Below are 12,069 nucleotides of genomic sequence, written 5' to 3'. Positions count from 1 at the left end.
AGAATGTCCTGCCTCAAGGAATTTGGAGCACCCGGTCAAAACCCACGCAGGTCACGGGGAGAATGTAGCAGCTCCCCGTACAGACAGCGCCCGTAGTCAGGATCGAACCCGGCTTTCTTAGTGCTGTAAGGCAGTTGTACAGGGCTCTGGTGAGACCACATCTGGAGTATTGTGTACAGTTTTGGTCTCCTAATTTGAGGAAGGCCATCCTTGTGATTGAGGCAGTGCAGTGTATGTTCACGAGATTGATCCCTGGGATGGCGAGACTTTCATATGAGGAAAGATTGAAAAGACTAGGCTTGTATTCACTGGCGTTTAGAAGGATGAGGGGGAATCTTATAGAAACATATAAAATGATAAAAAGCTAGATGCAGGAAAAATGTTCCTAATGTTGGGCGAGTCCAGAACCAGGGGCCACAGTCTTAGAATAAAGGGGAGGGCATTTAAGACTGAGGTGAGAAAAAACGTTTTCACCCAGAGAGTTGTGGATTTGTGGAATTCCCTGCCACAGAGGGCAGTGGAGGCCAAATCACTGGATGGATTTAAGAGAGAGTTAGATAGAGCTCTAGGGGCTAGTGGAGTCAAGGGATATGGGGAGAAGGCAGGTACGGGTTATTGATTGGGGATGATCAGCCATGATCACAATGAATGGCGGTGCTGGCTCGAAGGGCCGAATGGCCTCCTCCTGCACCTATTGTCTATGTTTCTATGACAGGGGCATAAGGCAGCAGCTCTGCCGCTGCTCCACCTTTATTGACGCTCGCACCGTTTGGATTCTCCTCACAGCTTCCACTCGACCAAGGTTTCAAAGCCCGTTCCCCAGGAGCGTCAATATTGCAGCTACAAAGATCTCACCGAATCGGCCCTCCAGCACAACAACGCCCAAAGTGCTGAGTCGCTGGAGATCGCCAACCTCTCCAAGGCGGACCCCTGGGTCAAGCTGCAAGAGGAGGCGGGGACGGAAGCACGCCGGCACGGGTCCCTGCTTCCCACCGACAGCCACCGAGCGGATACATCATTCACCATCTCCCTGGAGCGGCTGACGCCACCGGCCCGCAACGGCGCTGTACCCCCTCCCACTCCCACCAGCGCCTTCCACAGCGCGGTGTTCAACTTCGAGGGCAGCCCCAAGCCTGAGCTCACGGCCAGGGACGTCCAGAGAACCACCTCGCTTTCGCATGTCGAACAGTGGGTTCAGTCGCAGAAGGAGGAGCTGCCAGACGGAGAGGAGGACGAGTAAGTACACAACAGATCTGTCCGAGAAGGGTCTCAACCCCCAAACGACACCCATTCCTTCTCTCCAGAGATGCTGCCTGACCCGCTGAGTAAATCCAGCATTTTGTGTCTATCTTCGAACAAAACTGTCCTGTCCTCCTGATTAATTTTACTGTTTGTATAGAAACATAGAAATTAGGTGCAGGAGTAGGCCATTCGGCACTTCGAGCCTGCACCGCCATTCAATATGATCATGGCTGATCATCCAACTCAGTATCCCGTACCTGCCTTCTCTCCATACCCTCTGATCCCCTTGGCTAGCGTATGCCTCGCTGTCACCTTCCCTTAAGCCAACGATGAACCAGTTTATATTTCCGTGATCGACATCCCCTTTGATGTGTTTTCACACCTTGCCCTTCCATATCTCTAGTCTCCATTTCCCCTGACACTTTCTCGACCTGAAACGTCACCCATTCCTTCTCTCCAGAGATGCTGCCCGATGCGCTGAGTTACTCCAGCATTTTGTGTGTGTCTATCATCGAGAACAAAACTCCTGTTCAATCCCAATCAATATGTGGCCCATACACTGTGAGGTTGTACGATGCGATGCGATACAAGATAACTTTAATTATCCAAGGGGGAAAATTGATCTACCAATAGTCACAAACAACACAAAATACATGAAACGTACATGAATACATCTAAATGGCGTAAAGTTGGGAAAAGGGGAAGTACAACGGGATCTGGGGGTCCTTGTACATCAGTCTATGAAAGTAAGCATGCAGGTACAGCAGGCAGTGAAGAAAGCGAATGGCATGTTGGCCTTTATAACAAGAGGAATCGAAAATAGGAGCAAAGAGGTCCTTCTACAGTTGTACAGAGACCTAGTGAGACCACACCTGGAGTATTGTGTGCAGTTTTGGTCCCCTAATTTGAGGAAGGACTTCCTTGCTATTGAGGGAGTGCAGCGTAGGTTTACAAGGTTAATTCCCAGGATAGCGGGAGGGTCATATGCTGAGAGAATGGAGCGGCTGGGCTTGTACACTCTGTAGTTTAGAAGGATGAGAGGGTATCTCATTGAAACATATAAGATTGTTAAGGGCTTGGACACGCTAGAGGCAGGAAACATGTTCCCGATGTTAGGGGAGTACGGAACCAGGGGCCACAGTTTAAGAATAAGGAGTAAGCCATTTAGAACGGAGACGAGGAAACACTTTTTCTCACAGAGAGTGGCGAGTCTGTGGAATTCTCTGCCTCAGAGGGCGGTGGAAGCAGGTTCTCTGGATGCTTTCAAGAGAGAGCTAGATAGGGCTCTTAAAAATTGCGGAGTCCGAGGAATATGGGGAGAAGGCAGGAACGGGGTACTGATTGGGGATGATCAGCCATGATCACATTGAATGGCGGTGCTGGCTCGAAGGGCCAAATGGTCTACTCCTGCACCTATTGTCTATTGAAACATGAAATTAAAGTGACAAGTGGAAAGGTTTGGGGGATGTAGAAAGATTGGGGGAGGGGGGGGGGGGTTGAGGAGTCAGTCAGTTTCAGTCTACCCCATTACAGAAGGGGGAGGAGTTGTACAGTTTGATAGCCACAGAGAAGAAGGGTCTCCCGTGGCGTTCTGCCCTGTATCTTGTTGTAGATTGTCCTTGGATTTTTTGCTTGGGGCCGGTCTCAGTTAACAGTTAACACACTACGAAGGGGGAAGGGTTGAAGAAGGGTTTTGGCCCGAAACGTTGCCCATTTCCTTTGCTCCTCCATATAAGCTGCTGCACCCGCTGAGTTTCTCCAGCATTTTTGTCTACCTACAAAGAGAGATTCCAAGGTTAGCTGTTTCAATTTACCCACCGACCCGCACATCGTTGGGATGTGGGAAGAAACCGGAGCACCCGGAGGAAACCCGCGCGGTCACACAGGGAGAACTTGCAAACTCAACACAAACAGCACCCGAGGTCAGGATCGAACCTGGGTCCCTGGTGTTGGAGGCAGCAGCGTAACACTGCGCCACTGTGCCGCCAGTGTGTGATGTATCAGGAGAGTGTCCCTGTGTTTGTAAACACGGCACCATTATGTCACCCTCCCTCTCTGTACACACAGCGTTACCCGGTGCATTGAGCTGTGGCGGTCGCGGGTAAATCATTACGGCATCTCGGTCTGGGAGAGCTGAGAGTGGGGAAAGAGGAGGTCACCATTAACCCGGAGAAATCGCTGAGTGATCAGCAGCCACAGTAACCATTAATACCAACACCGGCCGGGCTGAACGTTGATGGGGCAGGGAGGTCAAAACTCTGAATATTAATAACCCATTATCTGTTATTTGCAATCAGTTTATTTATTTGTGTGTGTATATATTTATACAATGTTATATGGACACACTGATCTGTTTTGTAGTCAATGCCTACTATGTTCTGTTGTGCTGAAGCAAAGCAAGAATTTCATTGTCCTATCAGGGACACATTACAATAAACTCACTTGAATCTTGGTCGGTGTTGGCAGTGGCCCAGCCCCGTTTCCAGGAACTGTCAGCGTTTCAGGCTCTTGGTTCACAGATGACCCCGTCATCTTTGTCCAGAAAGGCACAGCGTCAATCATTGTTGAGGACGGGTTACACTCTCTGTGGAATGCCCTCAGCGTTCCTCATCAATGACTTGCTCGCAGCGAATGTCCTGAAGTTAACAGGTTATTAAATAACCGCCAGCTGCCAAGCAGCAAGCATGGTGAACTATCAAATCCCCCGTTCGTTTAAGATGAGTAGGAAGGAACGTCTCGGGACGTCTCTAAGCGGCTCGTAACGCTAACGGCAGGTACTCGGGAAACGCGGTAAGCTCGTGAAGATTTTTCAACATGTTGAAAAATGTCCACGAGAGCCTCGAGTACCCACTAGCTGCCATTGCCGTAATTCTCCGAATTCGAATCAGGTTGAAACTCGGGAGAACTCTTGAATTTGCTCGTACAGTGGAACAGCCTCTATACCTGATGCCCCGAGTACCTATGGCTGGCATAACTAGCCGCTACGATATATCCACGGCCTCCTAAGGACTCGTTACGATCATTCTGCGAGTTTGAAAACTCGGGAGAATTCGTGAATAAGTCGGGAAAGTGGGACAGGCCCTTTACATCACTGATAATGTGTTCAGGAGCATCAAGAGATGTAAATCAAGTCAAGTCAAGTCAAGTCAAGTTTATTTGTCACATACACATACGAGATGTGCAGTGAAATGAAAGTGGCAATGCTCGCGGACTTTTGTGCAAAAAGACAAACAACAAAACAACCAAACAAATTATAAACACAATCATAACACACATATTCTTTTACATAATCGATGGCCGATTAGGAAAAGGGGAGATGCAACGAGACCTGGGTGTCATGGTACACCAGTCATTGAAAGTAGGCATGCAGGTGCAGCAGGCAGTGAAGAAAGCGAATGGTATGTTAGTATTCATAGCAAAAGGATTTGAGTATAGGAGCAGGGAGGTTCTACTGCAGTTGTACAGGGTCTTGGTGAGACCACACCTGGAGTATTGTGTACAGTTTTGGTCGCCAAATCTGAGGAAAGACATTCTTGCCATAGAGGGAGTACAGAGAAGGTTCACCAGACTGATTCCTGGGATGGCAGGACTTTCATATGAAGAAAGACTGGATAGACTCGGCTTGTACTTAGGAGATTGAGGGGGGATCTTATAGAAACTTACAAAATTCTTAAGGGGTTGGACAGGCTAGATGCAGGAAGATTGTTCCCGATGTTGGGGAAGTCCAGGACAAAGTGGGTCACAGTTTAAGGATAAAGGAGAAATCCTTTAGGCCCGAGATGAGAAAAACATTTTTCACACAGAGAGTGGTGAATCTCTGGAACTCTCTGCTACATAAGGTAGTTGAGGCCACAGTTCATTGGCTATATTTAAGAGGGAGTTAGATGTGGCCCTTGTGGCTAAAGGGATCAGGGGGTATGGAGAGAAGGCAGGTACGGGATACTGAGTTGGATGATCAGCCATGATCATATCGAATGGCGGTGCAGGCTCGAAGGGCCGAATGGCCTACTCCTGTACCTATTTTCTATGTTTCTATGTTTTAATCAATTCCTCTGATGATTTTGTGCTGGTGAAACCTCCTTTGTTGTGTCTTGTTTACAGGCAGTACCTGGTGACCACGCAGTCCGGCCATGTGTACGAGTGTCTGGTCGATGGCTTCCCCATCTCCTCGGTCAACTCTCGGCTCCACTCCGGCCGCTCCACGCCCACGGAGGGCGGCCGGCGACGGGAGGCGGTGGCGGGGCCGGGGGAGAGGCCTCGCCCCCCGGGCCTCGCCTCGTACCGCTGCAGCTCGCTGCCTCCCGCCGCCCCCGGCCCCCCGTCCGCGCCTCCCCGCTACCAGGTGCTGCGGCGCTCGCTCACCCCCGACGGCCGCTACCTGTCCACCCACCACCGGCCTTGCGTTACTCCCACCCCGCCGGCCTCCCGGCCCCCCACGGGCCTCCACCCCCGCGTAGAGGCGCCGCCGCCCGGCCTACTCCCCCCCTGCAGCCGAGGCCCGACTAGGCCTCACACCCCGGTGGGCCGCATCGACGTCCTCCCCCCTCAGCAGCCGGCGGTGGCGGCGGGCAACGGTCACCTCCAGCCCGGCCTCCTCACGGCCAGAGTCCGAGGACAGGCCTCGAGGCCGCAGACTCCCGCCAGCCGGCTCGACGTACTGCCCACGGACGATCACCACGGCCTCCCGCCCCTCCACACGCTGAGGAGCCGCCACAGGCCCGGGGATCGGCCGCCTCTCGACGAGAGGGACTCGGTGTCGATGGCCACCTTGTCCAGCAGATGCTACAGGCCCTGCCCCAGGCTCCTGTACCCGCCTCACAGCCCCGTGGACAGGACCAGGGACCGCTCCCTCAGCAGACACAGGGTGAGTAAAGGCATCGAGTAAATACGCTTCATGGAGCTGGCATTTGTTAATATCCAACTCATTCACCAACTAGAATAAACCAACATTCTTCTCTTCCCCCTCTGTCTGTCATTCTCTGTCCATCTGCCTTCCACCCCACTCTATGATCTAATCTCTGTCCCCTTCCACCACACTCCTGTAATGCAACCTCTCTCTCCACTCTTGTCTCCTTACCTTCACCCAATCTCTCTCCACCGATCTATCTGCCATCGTCCACCCCCTCACCATAATCCAATCTCTCTCTATCTTCTGTCTGTCTCCCTTCACCCATTGATTTAATCTCTCTCCACCCTCTGCCATCTTCCACGCCATCCCTGGAATACAATCTCTCTCTCCACTCTGTCTCCTACTTTCACCTCACCCCCATGATCCATCTATTTGTCTTCTTCCACTCCATCCCGACAATCTCTCCACCTTCTGTCTATGTCCTTTCACCCCATCATAAAATCTCTCTCTCCGCCCATTGTCTATCTACCTTCTTCCACACCATCCTTATAATCCATCAAAAAATCTCTCTCTCCGCCTCCGGCTCTGATTCTTTTCACCCCACCCCTATAATCCAATCTTTCTACACTCTCTGTGTACTTCTACCCCAAATGTCTCTCTCTCTCTCTCCACCCTCTGCCTGTCTCCTTCTTTCTATCCGTCATGTTCGGACATCTCTGTCTCACCCCACACCCATCTCTCCTCTCGATCACTGTCTGTCTACCTCTGTTCGCTTCCACCTCTGATTCATTCTCTCTTTCCTCCCTCTGCGTGACTCCTGCTTTCTGTGTGTATGTGTGTGTGTGTGTGTGTCTCTCTCTCTCCCTCCCTCCTCCCTCCTCCCTCCTCTCTCCTCCCTCCTCTCTCCTCTCTCCTCTCTCCTCTCTCCTCTCTCCTCTCTCCTCTCTCCTCTCTCCTCTCTCCCTCTCTACTCTCTCCCTCTCTACTCTCTCGCCTCTCTCCTATCTCCCTCTCTCCCTCTCCCTATCTCCCCCTCTCCCTCTCTCCCTCTCTCCCTCTCTCTCCCTCTCCCTCCTCTCTCCCTCTCTCCCTCTCTCTCTCCTCTCTCCCTCCCTCCCCTCTCCATCACCGCCGGCCCATATGTCTCATTCTTCCACCCCACCCCATTGATTCAATATATCTCCCCGTCTTGTTTGGACGCCTCTGTCTCACCCCACACCCACCCCTCCATCGTTGTCACCTTCAATCTTTTTGATTCAATTTCTCTGTCCTCCCTTGGCCTGACTTATTTCTCTCCGTCTCTCTCCCCCCCCCCCCCCCCCCCCCATCCCCCCCCCCCCCCCATCCTCCCCCGTCCCCCCTCCATCCCCCTCGTCCCCTACATGAAGCAGCCTCCATCGTTTGCTGTCGGGTACCCACCGCATGCTCCGTCGATCAGCTCGCCCTGGGGAAGTGCTCTGAGACTGTCGGCAGCAGCGGTAAGTTCCAGTGGTGGTTCGAACCGGCCCGGGGATGTGCCGGCTCTCGCTGACCTCTGAGTCCAGGGACGGGGAGACTGGCAGACCACACGGAGCCCAAAACAGGACAGATACTCCCCTACCCCCTCCCTCTGGAGAGACTCCCCTTTCCCCTCCCCCTCCTCCTGGAGCCCAGTGACTGGGTAACCACAGGGGGGTCGGCTGTGGATGAGCTGAATGACTGTGACCTCTGGGGGCAGAGACTGTGGGTTCTGTGACCCCCCCCCCCAGCTTTGGGGACCACATTACCTGTTGCCTGCAGTATAAGAGCACATGGGCAAGAAACCACACCAACCCCTTTACCTCCTTAGCAGGCTAAAGAAATTGCAGAGCGTTGCGGACACCGCCCAGACTATCACACAAACTGACCTTGTAGGAAGGAACTGCAGGTGCTGGTTTAAGTCGAAGATAGGCACAAAGTGCTGGAGTAACTCAGTGGGACAGGCAGCATCTCTGGATGGAAGGAATGGGTGATGTTTTGGGTCGAGATCCATTGGGTCCTGTTTTCATACCTTGCACTTCCTTATCTATACACGTCCTTATCTCTGCACCGCCCACTCCCCTGACATCAGTCTGAAGAAGGGTCTCGACCCGAAACGTCACCCATTCCTTCTCTCCGGAGATGCTGCCTGTCCCGCTGAGCTGCTCCAGCATTTTGTGTCTATCTTCCACACAAACCAACCTCCCTTCCACTGACTCCATCTACAGTTCACGCTGCTTCGGCAAGGCCACCTGCATAATCATGGACCAGTTTCTCTTCCTCCCCTCTCCTGACTGACCGGTTAGCATGCAACAAAAAGCTTGTCACTGTATCCCGGTACATGTGCCGATAATAAATTAATAATAGGCCACAGGGCTAGTCAAATTGGGAAGAGAGAGGTAGGGGCAACTTGCCCACTCGGGCCAACATGTCCCAGCTACACTAGTCCCAACTGCTCACGTTTGGTCCATATCTCCCCAAATGTGTCCTGTTCATGTACCTGTTTAAGAAGGAACTGCAGATGCTGGAAAATCGAAGGTAGACAAAAATGCTGGAGAAACTCAGCGGGTGAGGCAGCATCTATTGAGCGAAGGAAATAGGCAACGTTTCGGCTCGAAACCCTTCTTCAGACTGATGTGAGGGCGGGAGGAAGAAAGGAAGAGGGGGAGACAGAGGGCTGAGGGAGAGCTGAGAAGGGGAGGAGAAAGTAAGGACTCCCTGCAATTAGAGAAGTCAATGGTCATATCGCTGGGGTGCAAACTGCCCAAGCGAAATATGAGGTGCTGCTCTTCCTTTCTTTCTCCTGCCACCCTCCCCACCCTCACATCAGTCTGAAGAAGGGTCTCGACCCGAAACATCACCTATTTCCTTCGCTCCATAGATGCTGCCTCACCCGCTGAGTTTCTCCAGCATTTTTGTCTGCCTCCTGTTCAGGTACCTTTTTGCTTTCTCTTGCCAAGTTTCCTCTAACTCTCTCTTTCCCTTCTACAGGGAAGCTGTTCCAGCTTCATCCAGCTCCCCCCTCGACCTCCCACCTCGCCTCGGGCCGGCTTCGTTCCTGTGCTGCCCGCGGTCCGGAGACTCTCCCTCGCCCCCTCCGTCAATGTAATCACGTCACGTTGCCGGGGCAAACCAGGGCAACGGGGAGGGAAGGGCCCGGGAAGGGAGGAGGGTCAGTGGGGAGTGGGGGAGACTGGGAGAGAGCGGGGCTGAGGGGAGTGGGAGGGAAGAAGAAATAGAATGGGAGGGGGAGAGTGTGAAGGGAAGAACAGGGAGACAATAGAAATGGGGGGAGAGTGGAACAGGCAGGAGAATAGGGGGGGAAGGGGGGCAACGGGATGGGGTGAGCAGGAGGGTGGTGGAGACGGGAGACGGTTAGGGAGGGGGAATGTAGAATGGAAGAGGAGGGGAGAGTAGAGTAGAAATGAGGGGAAAGTGTGAGGAGTGGAGTGGGCAGGTGGGAGGGGATTGGGAGCGGGGTGAAAACGGGTGTCAAAATGGGGAGTACATTTGCTAATGGTTCTAGAATTGCTGCCTTTATTCGGGACGTTTCTAGACTGAGAGGAGAGAGACACACACGTGGGTGGGATGGGGGTGGTTGGGGCTGGGAGGGGTGCAGGGTTAAGGCAGGAAGCTTGTTTCAAACCAAGATGACCTCGGGCAGTTTCTGGGAGTTGGGTGGAGCAGCGGAGATACGCTGAGCAAAAGGACACAAGGTGCTGGAGTAACTCAGCAGGGTCAGTCAGGCGCGCAGATCTTTACATAGGTGACGCTTTGGGTCGAGTCTGAAGAAGGGTCTCAACCTGACCATGTTCTCCAGGGACGCTGCCTGACCTGCTGAGATACTCCAGCACTTTGTGTCCTTCTGTGTATTAACCTGCAATTCTTCACGTTTCCACAAAACACTGAACAACACTGGGGCTGGGGACTGGACTTTCTGCCTTCCCTCATAATGGGAACCATTGTGGGGGGGATGTTCTTTATGTTTAAAACTCTTATTAATGTTATGTCTGTATTCCTTCTTTATGTGCTGCAAAATGACAAGAAGCATTTCACTTCACTACACCTAGGTGTATGTGAATGTGACCAATAAAATACCTTTGATACCTTTGATAACATTACTCACCAGTTGTTAAAGAAAGAACTGCAGATAGAAACATAGAAAAATAGAAATTAGGTGCAGGAGTAGGCCATTCGGCCCTTCGAGCCTGCACCGCCATTCAATATGATCATGGCTGATCATCCAATTCAGTATCCCGTACCTGCCTTCTCTCCATACCCTCTGATCCCCTTGGCCACAAGGGCCACATCTAACTCCCTCTTAAATATAGCCAATGAACTGGCCTCAACTACCCTCTGCGGCAGAGAGTTCCAGAGATTCACCACTCTCTGTGTGAAAAAAGTTCTCCTCATCTCGGTTCTAAAGGATTTCCCCCTTATCCTTAAGCTGTGACCCCTTGTCCTGGACTTCCCCAACATCGGGAGCAATCTTCCTGCATCTAGCCTGTCCAACGCCTTAAGAATTTTTTAAGTTTCTATAAGATCCCCTCTCAATCTCCTAAATTCTAGAGAGTATAAACCAAGTCTATCCAGTCTTTCTTCATAAGACAGTCCTGACATCCCAGGAATCAGTCTGGTGAACCTTCTCTGCACTCCCTCTATGGCAATAATGTCCTTCCTCAGATTTGGAGACCAAAACTGCACGCAATACTCCAGGTGTGGTCTCACCAAGACCCTGTACAACTGCAGTAGAACCTCCCTGCTCCTATACTCAAATCCTCTTGCTATGAAAGCCAACATACCATTTGCTTTCTTTACTGCCTGCTGCACCTGCATGCCTACCTTCAATGACTGGTGTACCATGACACCCAGGTCTCGCTGTATCTCCCCCTTTCCCAATCGGCCACCATTTAGATAATAATCTGCTTTCCCGTTTTTGCCACCAAAATGGATAACCTCACATTTATCCACATTATACTGCATCTGCCAAACATTTGCCCACTCACCCCAGCCTATCCAAGTCACCTTGCAGTCTCCTAGCATCCTCCTCACACCTAACCCTGCCCCCCAGCTTAGTGTCATCCGCAAACTTGGAGATATTGCCTTCAATTCCCTCATCCAGATCATTAATATGGATGACACTAAGCTGACACAGATGCTGGCACAAATCGAAGGTAGACAAAAAATGCTGGAGAAACTCAGCGGGTGAGGCAGCATCTATGGAGCGAAGGTCTGAAGAAGGGCCTCGACCCAAAACGTCACCTATTTCCTTCGCTCCATAGACGCTGCCTCGCCCGCTGAGTTTCTCCAGCATTTTTGTCCAGCTAACATTCCTCACCAGAGTAACCATGTGTTTGGACAATGTGGGGAGGCTCAGGGTTATTGTGTGTGGTTCATTGGGAGTGGTCGGACACTAACATTCACTCACTCTCTCTGTGTGTGCAGGGAGGTGCTGTCGAGATCTACCCGGAATTTACAGCGGAACCCATCAAAATGGCTGAGAGTGAAGTTGATGTAAGTCTGGTTTTCAGCCTCTCGGATTATCCTTTAGTTTAGTTTAGAGATTCAGTGCGGAAACAGGCCCTTCGGCCCATCAGGCCCGTGCCGACCAGAGTTCCCCGCACATTAACACCACCCGCCACACACTAGGGACAGTTTTTACGTCCACCAAGCCAATTTACCTACGTACTTGTGCGTCTTTGGAGTGTGGAAGGAAACTGAAGATCTCGGAGGGGTGCGAGATTGCAACCTTCACGTGCGACGAATGCAATCAACCTGGCGTGCACAAACAGAAGATCAAACAGAACAAGTTGTCTTACAACTTTGGGCTGTGCATGCCATACGCAAGAAGAAGAAGGTCTCGGAGAAAACTCACGCAGGTCACAGGGAGAACGTACAAGCTCCGTACAGACAGCACCCGTAGTCGGGATTGAACCCAGGTCTCCGGCGCTGCATTTGCTGTAGGTCAGCAACTCTACCGC

The 12,069-nt window shown here is 51.9% G+C and overlaps 1 protein-coding gene across 2 annotated transcripts in view; it reads left to right on the top strand.

Moving 5' to 3' along the window:
- The window catches only part of LOC129713837 (pleckstrin homology domain-containing family A member 4-like), a 52,567-nt gene that overhangs the window by 15,233 nt on the left and 25,265 nt on the right, over positions 1-12,069 (top strand). For both annotated transcript variants that reach the window (XM_055663167.1, XM_055663168.1), the window contains exons 7-11: positions 787-1,236; positions 5,344-6,106; positions 7,483-7,569; positions 9,080-9,193; positions 11,534-11,602. In XM_055663167.1, coding sequence (XP_055519142.1) covers positions 787-1,236; positions 5,344-6,106; positions 7,483-7,569; positions 9,080-9,193; positions 11,534-11,602 — 1,483 coding nt within the window. The remainder of the gene's footprint in view (positions 1-786; positions 1,237-5,343; positions 6,107-7,482; positions 7,570-9,079; positions 9,194-11,533; positions 11,603-12,069) is intronic.

Source organism: Leucoraja erinacea, chromosome 37 (genome assembly GCF_028641065.1).
Source record: "Leucoraja erinacea ecotype New England chromosome 37, Leri_hhj_1, whole genome shotgun sequence".
In the NCBI taxonomy this organism is placed as follows: Eukaryota; Metazoa; Chordata; class Chondrichthyes; order Rajiformes; family Rajidae; genus Leucoraja; species Leucoraja erinaceus.
The sequence above is the reverse complement of the archived record's forward strand: the minus strand, read 5'-3'. Positions and strand labels throughout refer to the sequence as shown.